Here is a 9,810-nt window from a genome sequence, read left to right as displayed (position 1 = left end):
TATAATAAAAACAATATGAAAATTAAGTTGTTTATTTTTATAGATAATTTAAAATGTATTTAAATTAGTCCAAAAAAACGTATTCAAAATATAAAATTTAAAAACTTGTTTTAAATAAATAAATAAATATATATATATATATATATATATATATATTTTTAGAAAACAATTAAAAGCAGAATATTTGTTCTAAAATGACGTCTAAAAACGTGTTATGCCCAAAAATCAAATGCAACTTTCCAGAAGAAATTCCTTTCTTTCTCGGTTTCAACTGAAGGGTATACTCGTCATTTTTTCGTCCGCCATTGTTTCAATAGAAGTAATTTTCAGAGCTTCCTCGCATTCCACCTCCACCTGAACCACCGACTGCTACATATATAGAGAAACTGCGAACCAAAATCAAAATCCCCAATCAATTCTTCAAAATAAAAAAACCCATTAGAAGTTTCTTCAAGAAAAAACCCCTTCAATTCTCTCTTCCATCATTGAGAAACCAAAGCTTGAAGCTTCAATAGAGAAACAGAGTGGAACTATGTCGAATCAAGATCTCGAGCGAGGAGCAGCTAAGAATCCACCCAATACTAACCCAAATGCTAACTATTCATCTTCTTCTTACTACATAGAGACTTCTGAGAAGCAATGGACGCCTTGGTTGGTTCCTATGTTTGTTGTGGCTAATATTGCTATGTTCATTGTGGTCATGTACGTCAATAATTGCCCTAATTCTAATCTGGGTTTTGGAGATAAGTGTGTGGCTGGGTTTCTTGGACGTTTTTCGTTTCAGCCTATCAGGGAGAACCCCCTCTTGGGGCCTTCTTCCAATACGTATGTCTCTTCTTTTGCTCTGTTTTTCTCTTTATTTCAATTACTGTTTTGTATCTTGTGTTTTGTGTTTTGCTTTGAGTGTGCTTCTATATGGGTTTTATTCTGTTTGATCCAGAATTTTTAATACGTGAATTTTTTATGGAGAGTTTTTCATCAATCTCCATGGGTTTGATCTTGCTCTGTTTCTTCTTTGTTTCATCTTAGTTTTGTGTTTGGATTCGAGAGTCATTCTTGGTGGTTTGATTCTTTATACTCCAAATTTAAGAGTTCTATCTTTCCCTTTTAATAAGAGGTCTAAAATTAGTGACTATCTAGAACATAAGATATGAATTTCTGGATTAAGAGTCTTTCATCAATCTCCATGGGTTTGATTCTGCCTATTTTCTTTCCGTAGTCCATCTTAGTTTTGCGTTTGGTTTTTTAATATAGAGTATTTCTACATGGTTTTCAAGTTTCGTTTTGCCAATTTGGTATAAAATTTTGTGATATGACGAACATAATACATGAACTTAATTTCTTAATCTTTCTCCCCTTTGCATATTGTTTTAATTTGTAGATCCATGGGAATTGATGGTAATTGTTATATTACTGTCGCAAACAAATATTTAAAACGTCGTTCGATTTGAAAATGACAAATTCTACGGATTGGATCCTATTTCCCTTAATTGAGTTCATTTTCCTGAAGAAACTTTTTTACTCTGCAGATTGGTGAAATTGGGAGCTCTGAAGTGGAATAAGGTTGTTCACGAGCATCAAGGATGGAGACTTTTCTCTTGTATCTGGTTGCACGCTGGAATCATTCATCTTCTTGCTAATATGTTGAGTTTGGTTGTGATTGGAATCCGCCTCGAGCAACAATTTGGATTTGGTATGTCACTTGTAAATTTTCTAAATATTGTTGGACTTTGTATCATGTTCTGTATTGTCTCAGTGAATTGTCGTAGAACTAGAATAAAATCCAAAGAGATGTAGCTTTTCAGTTACCACCAAAAGAGAACTGCTTTTTTAGGGTAGTTTCATAAATCTAAACTTGAAGACATGGTGAAACTAATACCCACAAATTCGAGACACGAGTTACAATTTCCTTGTTATGAACATTTATATGGTCAAATAAGGTGAATTTTGTGTTAACCTAATGATGAAAAGGAGTCTCAATGAATGTCTAATAGGTCAACGGTTCAATCTATGGTGATTACATAAGAATTAAACACCAAAATGTAGTAGGATCAGGTTCTAAGATTAGTTGAGGTGGGCATGAGTTGACTCGGTATCTCACGGATATAAAAAGGAAATAAATAGGGTGCAGCTTTTCTGATTATATAGGATTCTAGAATATTTTCTAGCTGAGTTTGGATTTTTCCATCTTTTTTTGAACTGTCTTATATTCATTTTTGCAGTGCGTATCGGGATAATATACCTTGTGGCTGGAGTTGGTGGGAGTGTGATGTCTTCTCTTTTCATCCAAAACAATATTTCTGTTGGTGCTTCTGGTGCCCTCTTTGGACTTCTTGGAGCTATGCTATCCGAGCTTTTGACAAACTGGACGATTTACACCAACAAGGTTAGCTGCCAGGCATCAACTTCAACATTGATTTTCTCTGTTTGTAATGATTTTATCTGTGTATTTATGTTGTGACATGTTCAATAGCTAAAAGACTAATTGTGTTTTTGTAGGCTGCTGCACTCTTCACCCTCATAGTCATCATTGTTATTAACTTAGCAGTTGGAATTCTACCTCACGTTGACAACTTCGCCCACATTGGAGGATTCTTAACAGGGTTCCTTCTCGGGTTTGTATTGCTTGTCCGTCCACAGTTCAAGTGGACCGAGCGCCACCATCTCCCACCCGGTGCTCAACGTGTACCAAAGTATAAGACTTATCAGTACATTCTCTGGTTGGCAGCTGCAATTGTACTAGTTGCTGGGTAAAAACTCATAACCCTTGCCTTTCCCATGTAGCAGTATTTGTTACCTGGATTCTTCAACTGCTTGTTGACACATGTTTAAATCAGAGTAAGCTAATTTAGTTTGATATTTGTTGCAGCTTTACCCTGGGCCTGGTGATGCTATTCAGAGGTGAGAATGGAAACAAGCACTGCAGCTGGTGCCATTACCTGAGTTGTGTGCCAACCTCAAGATGGGACTGCGCTAATTAAGTTTCTTTTAGTTTGTGTGTACATAGTTACACTTTTTGGGCTCTCGGGATTTAGTTTGCTTTTTACTCCATGTATATGAATAGTTTATGAGGCCTTTCTTTATATTCTTTTCCCGCCTTGGCCTTTTACAATTGTTTTCTGTAGAGATGTGTGATCTATTTCAGATTAATGGTATTGATTATTTCCCGTCAGCTTGGACCTTGGAGGTCTTTTGGTATTTTGTGTTTCTTCTAAAGATATTGGCAAAATGAGGATTAAAAAGAGGAAAGCATACATTACCATGTAAATAGACAATACTAAACAGTAAATTTTAAGAACAGTGATAATGTCTTTCTAGTTCTAGGATTATAAACTTGACCGTTTCCAGCTCTCAAAGTTTGAATCAGATTTTCACATATTCATTATTAGGACTAACTACTAATATAAGTTAGCAAAGTAAGGCTACTACTCTTGTGAAGTAGGAGATGAAGAAGAGAAATATTAGACGCATCAGTATCTGTAACCCACAGGCATCCCGAGTTTGTCCAGTCGACCAGAACCGGGGTAGGCTTTCCCAACAAAATTAGACCGCAATGTTGATACCTGCTGTGCAGTTAGTCTTGATTCGCCAACAATGAATGCAGAACCCCGTTTTGCAGAACTCGATCTTTCATACTGAGGTCGCTGTCTCGGAGCGCTATGAGATCTCATTTTAGCTCTTGAAGATTCAGTACAGGCCATGTAACTCGGATATTCAGAGTCGCCACTGAAATAGCTTCTCGTACTGTCACTCTTAGCCGGGGTGAAGGGGCTTTTCTTTGTACTACCGCCCCTTGATGAGACAGAAAAGAAAGAGTTCTCTTCAACTTCATGAGAGAATTTAAATGGACTAAAACATTGGGTTTCACAGGAAAATGAACTTGGAGGCTGTTTTGAAGGCACATCAGAAGAAGATAGAGCATTCCTGATGGAACTAAAAAGGCTCTTGGGTTTCAACTTAAAGTGAGCTTTTTCATTCTCAATTTCAAGGATTCTATCAATGTTTTCAGCATCAATAGTTGTAAATCTTGAGCCACTCCTCTGCATCTGTTTAAACCTAGTGCTCTTAGTATGTGGGCTGTGCTCAAATTTTTCTGGGGTAACAGGATCCTACAAAACAAACAACCTTTTAACAATCCACCCATGTTTGAAACTGCGAATGAGAACACTAACACTGTCTTACAATAGAAGAGAAGCTGGAGAATTTGATATCTGAATGCAAGAAATCCAAAGAAGATTGACTCCGTCCTGCTCGTGCCCGTGCTTGTGCTCTCAGTAATGCCTGCATCCTCTTTATCCATTCGGCTGTCCGCTTCCTCTCTATATGGCCTCGAACCAATGCCTGGAGTCTCACCAACCCTCTTAGTGCCCTTAATGCCTTCCTTGCCTTTCAGAAAAACAATCAAAAAGAAAGGAAATCAAACCATACTGAATCCCATTAAAGATTTAGGCTGGCAAAACATGAAGAAGACAGAGACATTACAGAAAGTCATACGTGCTTCCATTACAGCCAAGGTTTTTCCAGTTCATTACACCAAAGCATTAAATACTCCTAATCAACCCAAAATTTCATTTATGTCATGCAACGTTTAAAATGTCTACCTAAACATACAAAGGTCTTAATTTATTGACAGGAGGTTGATTTCCACAAATATAAAACAAAAAACCAAAAAATAAATTTAAATAAGTTTATTCCAACTCTGAACAACGCTTCCTACAATTCCAAAATAAAGATAACATCAAACTGTAGCCAAACAGAAGGCCTAATTCCATTTCCACCTAATCAGACAAACCAACCCCACTGGGGATTTCCAAGAACAATCCTCAGTTTGATAATTTTTTTAGGGTTTGACCCCTCAATTATTACAATATCTCAATTGGGTCCCCAAAATTCTAAATATTTTCACATGGGTTATGTTAGAAAAAGGTGAAAGGTAAGTTCTTTACCATAAAAAGTAAAAAACCACCTTTTTTTACTAGAAATAGGTCAAGCTTTTTCCTTTTAAAGAGCTTGGAAACGAAGAAGACAGAGGGGTCTCCCTCATATCCTAAGGAAGAAAAGAAAAGGCAACACTTTCTTTTTATCTGAATGATAAAAAGGAAAAAAAAAAAAAAAAAAAAAGGAACATTTCACAATGGATTTTATGTTTTAAGGAAAGATGAAAAAGTGAAATTCAGAAAGTAAATTTAAGATACAGAATTCAAAAATAGCAAAACTCATCATGAAAAACCTGAACTTTTCTTTTTTGTTATTTATGTATTTATTTATTTATTTATTTATTTCACCAAAATTTTAAAAGTAAAATAAATGTAAAAGTACAAAGGAGAGAATCTGGAGGTATTAATAAGGTGAAAGCTCCTTTTCACCTTACATTGGAAGGGAGATTTTGAAAGGACAGATGGCAGAATTATACGGACCGGGTCCCACACGGCTTGTGTTTTTTCATACGAAGTGATAATACGACATCGTTTTGCTCGAAACGATGCCGTCCGGAAGAGACTTTCATGTTCCCATGTAACAAAATGTAGATCCCTACCCGTTTCTCATTGAACAACTCCAAAAACTTTCTTATAAAGACCCATTTATTTCTTTGATAGAATTGTTTATTAAATAATTAAAAAAAATGTTTTTGATTTGATTTGAGACGTGACTTGTGTGTAGGGGAGATATTGAGTGTGTAACACACTCAACAGCTAAGATTGAAAGAAACAAAAAAGAAGGATGCTTTTTGGTAATCCCAATGTGAAAAGGAATTGAGATTTAGATGATGGAATTTGTTGAGATTCTAAACTAAACAATAGAGAGTGAGATTGTTGAATTGCTAATCTACTCCCTAAATATAGGGCTGTTTCTCAACTTAAACCCTATTCACAAATCTTTTTTTCCCTTTAATTCTCTTGAGTCATTAGACAAAAATAAAATTCAACAAACCATGTACGAGCATTAAATTTATTATGGCAAGTTAAAAAAGTGAAATTTCAACCCAAATCACTAAACTATCCACTGCAACATAAAAATTTCAAACCCCATTAGAAAAAAAAGGGTAGAACTTTTATTATGGCAAAATGAAAAAGATGAAGCTTTTAGTTAGGTAAGGTGTAGTCCAATAGAATGCTCCATCTGACCTTCCTCAAGGGGTCGGTGGTTCAAATTCATAACCTCTCTAATTTGTCTATAAAAGAAAACGTAATTGGTATGAACTTGCTCAACCAATTAAAACATTATGATTATTCTTTTGAAAAAAAAAATCACTATTTTTTTAGAAAAAGAATGTTAAATTTTAATGGTTGGACCGAGAAGTAGTAATTTAGGAACAAACCAGAAATCCACGAAATGCAGCCTGGATTTTGATGGCAGCAGAGTGAGGGTCCGCCGTAGGCGTCGTCCGTCGGGTGGTTGTGATCTTGACGACGGCAGGGGAGGCGGCGGGGGCGTCATGGTGGTGGGTTTTTTCGTTATCTTTAAAGTGGCATTTGAGCTGGTTGAGCTTAGAATTAGGAGAAGGATTGAGAAATGGGTGTGATTTTTTGAGACGAAGAAGGCCGCGGAACCATTTGAAGGCTTTGCCCATTTGGGGTTTATGAAAAAATGGCTGTGGTGGGAGCTGTGGTGGTTGCGGCCATTAGAGGTGGGGATTGGAATCGAGAGAAGAAATTGGAAGTGATGAAGAAGACGAAGAACGAAATAGAAATATAAATAAACGAAAAAGGTGGGAAAGGGAAAAAGGGAACAGAAGAGCCCAAGTCAAAGGCATTTTGGGACGCGTCGGTGAGTGTACTACTCGCACGTGCCTCTCCTTTATCCACATTTTTTTACTTTTTACATTTACCCATTTACCACTTACCATTTACCTCTTGAAACTTTTCTTTTTATACCTAAATAATAGATAACTAAATACAGAAATTCACGAGGGAGAATAGTTTTTAATTAATCAATCAATCAATTAATTAATTATTTTATTTCCTTAAGTTAAGACTAAGTAAAATACATTAAAAAAGTCAATATTTTGTGAACAATCAACATTAAGACTCCATGTAAAGAGCAAAAACGTTCCTCTAATATTTTAAAATCTAATGAAAGATCAAGTGAAAAAGATAAGCTTAGATTGTGTTTAGACCAAGTTTAATGGAGGAAAAAAGTGATCCATTAATGGTAATAAATATAAAAAGTGGGCATGTCCATTACTTTTCTTGTTTGTTTTACTTATGAGGTTGTAAGATCCATCTTGAAACTTATAATAATAAAAGATTTGAGAAACGAAAGGTGTTTAATGCAATCATGTTTTAGATAGAAATGTATGTATTAGGTTAGAATTTGGTAGAGGGAGAGGTTAATAAAGAATGAAAATGAAATTTGGAAGAGAATCTGATTGAAAGGCACAGACAGCAGCGTGCTCCAGCGGCAACATAGGGTGTGGGTCTGATTTTTTTTTCATCCTCATTATTGTTTCATTTCATTTCATTTAAATCATCATTCTTGTTATTTATTAAATTATTAAGAAAAATGGAAAGAAAGAAAAAACATCATGTTCTTCGATCTTCTCCAGATTCTTTCTACCAGCCTTTTACACCAATCTATGAATCTACTTCTGACCCTCACTTACCTGCTACCAAACCATTCTTTTCCCTTTCTTTCTGGTTTAAATGTTCATTGGGTTTTGACAGCTGAATGCATGGGGGTGAACTAAACTTGGCCATACTGCCATTATATAGAGACAAATATCATATATTGATGAGATATCCAAATGGCCACCATGGATGAAGAAAATGTCAACAAACAATAAAGGTCTCCACTATGTCAAATAAAATCAATGAAAATTCTTTTATATTAACATGGACATGTCATTTTCGTCTAAAATATTAATTGGGTTGTCTAATGACTTTGACTAATAGGACATTTTGTGATAAGATTAGTCAATGGTATATTAATTCATTGGCCTACTCGCACAAATCTTTCCAACTAATTTAATTTTTTATTGACCCCAACTTTTAAATTTTGAATTTAGTTGATTAGAGGTAACTCTCACTTTTTGATTTTTTTTTCTTTTTCCTCCTTTAGTTATGGTAATTAAATAAGTTTGATTAGGTCAAATATATCTTTTTAACTTAAAATTTTTTTCGATTACATTTCTAAAATTTTACATACCGATCAAATCCTCATGTTAATTTTTATTGTCTATGCTAATAATATATATATATATATATATATATATATTTCGAGACGATTTCAAATTGTTTTCTTTGTGAATTATTTTGTAGGAAATAGAATTATTATTCTCTTTGTGATTATGAGTAAACGTGGTGTGTTTCTAAGACAAAGTTTAATCTTCATGGTATTGATAATGCCTCTAAGAGATTTGTTATTAGAATCCTCAGGCCATATTGCACTATAGAAAATGATGAATCACAATAAGAGGAAAAAAAAAGAAAAAAAACTTTGAGACAGTCAAATAAACTTAGGGATTTAAAGTAGGGCTAAATGGAGATTATATTGACCAATGGATAGTGTTCTGCCATTTCCAAAATCTTCATATGTACTTTTCTACCCGACAGAAAGATGACATGTCCTTTCCCTAATACAAGATAGTCAATACACGTGTCTTACTCCCCATGGTCCTACTCATTATTTTTATATTTATTTCAGCTTGTAAGGTTGCACCCTACTTCGATTGGTTGAGTTTGGGAGGGAAAGAATTATTGGAGATAAGGATTATGATAATTTTAGTATTATGATAATATGTGTTTGGGGGGAAGAATTATGAATGGTAGTGTTACCATAGATAGTATGTGTTTGGAAAAAGGATTATAATAGGTAGTGTTATCTTTGTGTATCCTTTTTTATTGCCTAAAAGAAATATACATACACATATATGTGGTTGTATGATTGAGATGATAAGTTGTTATTTGTTATCAACAAAAGAACAATAGAGAATATTTGATGGAGGGTTAGTAGTCACCATTGACGATGCAAACAAGAGGTTGTAGAAAGCAACAATTGTCAGAAGAAGATGACATTGAAGTGCTTGTTGGCACGAAGAGAAGTGGTATTTGAAATTCAAGTAACATATAATTCATCATTTAAAATAGACAATATCAAATTAAAGAGAACATACTCTTCAATAATATTTTTCACACGAATCATACTCTTTTACTTCTTCTCTCGCTTCCACAATTATTGGTTCCTTCTAATGACCTAATTCTATAGCAACATCCACTACCAGATAAATATTAAGTTCAATCTTAAAAGTAAGCAACAACAAGACATATTATCTCAAAATAATATTTTATAGATCTTTTTAGAAGGGAATCTTCAAAATGATTATATCTTGAATTCTTCGACCAAATCTTTTTTTTTTCGTGATCGAGTATACATTTGAGACTAATGGCATCTAATATACCATATTAGAAAAGTAATGAATAATGAGATAAAAATATATGTAACGATCATATTTAGAAACTACATATTAATAATTTTCAATATAAAATTGGAGGAGTAAACTTAAAATTGAACAAAATTGTATTTCAAAATTGAGTGAAGTGAGGTGAGGTGAGAAAGTTGAAAGAAGAGGTCAACGTGATGATTGAAGAGTAGCCGCCGGCCAATTAGAACTGTTTAACCGCCGGGTCAAACTTCTCCGCTTTGACGAATTTCTATGCACCCACTTTTGTTCTCATTACACCCACCGACATCCTACGTTATTCCATATACATTATTAAAATCAAAATCATCGAATACTATATAAATATATTTTTGTTTAATAATTTCCATACCAAATAGGGTTGCCTATTTCTTTTAAATTAAGTACATGTG

General features: G+C 34.2%; 2 protein-coding genes across 3 annotated transcripts; one reads left to right on the top strand and one right to left on the bottom strand.

Moving 5' to 3' along the window:
- Window positions 1-216: 216 nt before the first annotated feature.
- Window positions 217-3,172, top strand: LOC103482712 (RHOMBOID-like protein 2). The gene is made up of 5 exons (XM_008438993.3): window positions 217-825; window positions 1,530-1,693; window positions 2,223-2,386; window positions 2,500-2,750; window positions 2,870-3,172. Exons 1-5 carry the CDS (start codon window positions 533-535, stop codon window positions 2,979-2,981), a joined length of 984 nt encoding a protein of 327 aa, XP_008437215.1. The 5' UTR covers window positions 217-532; the 3' UTR covers window positions 2,982-3,172.
- Window positions 3,173-3,235: 63 nt separating this feature from the next.
- Window positions 3,236-6,758, bottom strand: LOC103482713 (protein IQ-DOMAIN 22). 2 transcript variants are annotated; one of them, XM_008438994.3, is made up of 3 exons: window positions 6,320-6,758; window positions 4,183-4,386; window positions 3,236-4,109 (listed from the first exon to the last, which is right to left on the bottom strand). In XM_008438994.3, exons 1-3 carry the CDS (start codon window positions 6,569-6,571, stop codon window positions 3,471-3,473), a joined length of 1,095 nt encoding a protein of 364 aa, XP_008437216.1. In that variant the 5' UTR covers window positions 6,572-6,758; the 3' UTR covers window positions 3,236-3,470. The 2 variants fall into 2 exon arrangements, with proteins under 2 accessions (XP_008437216.1, XP_016898818.1); XM_017043329.2 differs by having other exon boundaries at window positions 4,183-4,381; window positions 4,483-6,666.
- Between the last annotated feature and the right edge of the window lie 3,052 nt (window positions 6,759-9,810).

The sequence above is a fragment of the Cucumis melo genome, chromosome 9 (genome assembly GCF_025177605.1).
Source record: "Cucumis melo cultivar AY chromosome 9, USDA_Cmelo_AY_1.0, whole genome shotgun sequence".
Lineage (NCBI taxonomy): Eukaryota > Viridiplantae > Streptophyta > Magnoliopsida > Cucurbitales > Cucurbitaceae > Cucumis > Cucumis melo.
The sequence above is the reverse complement of the archived record's forward strand: the minus strand, read 5'-3'. Positions and strand labels throughout refer to the sequence as shown.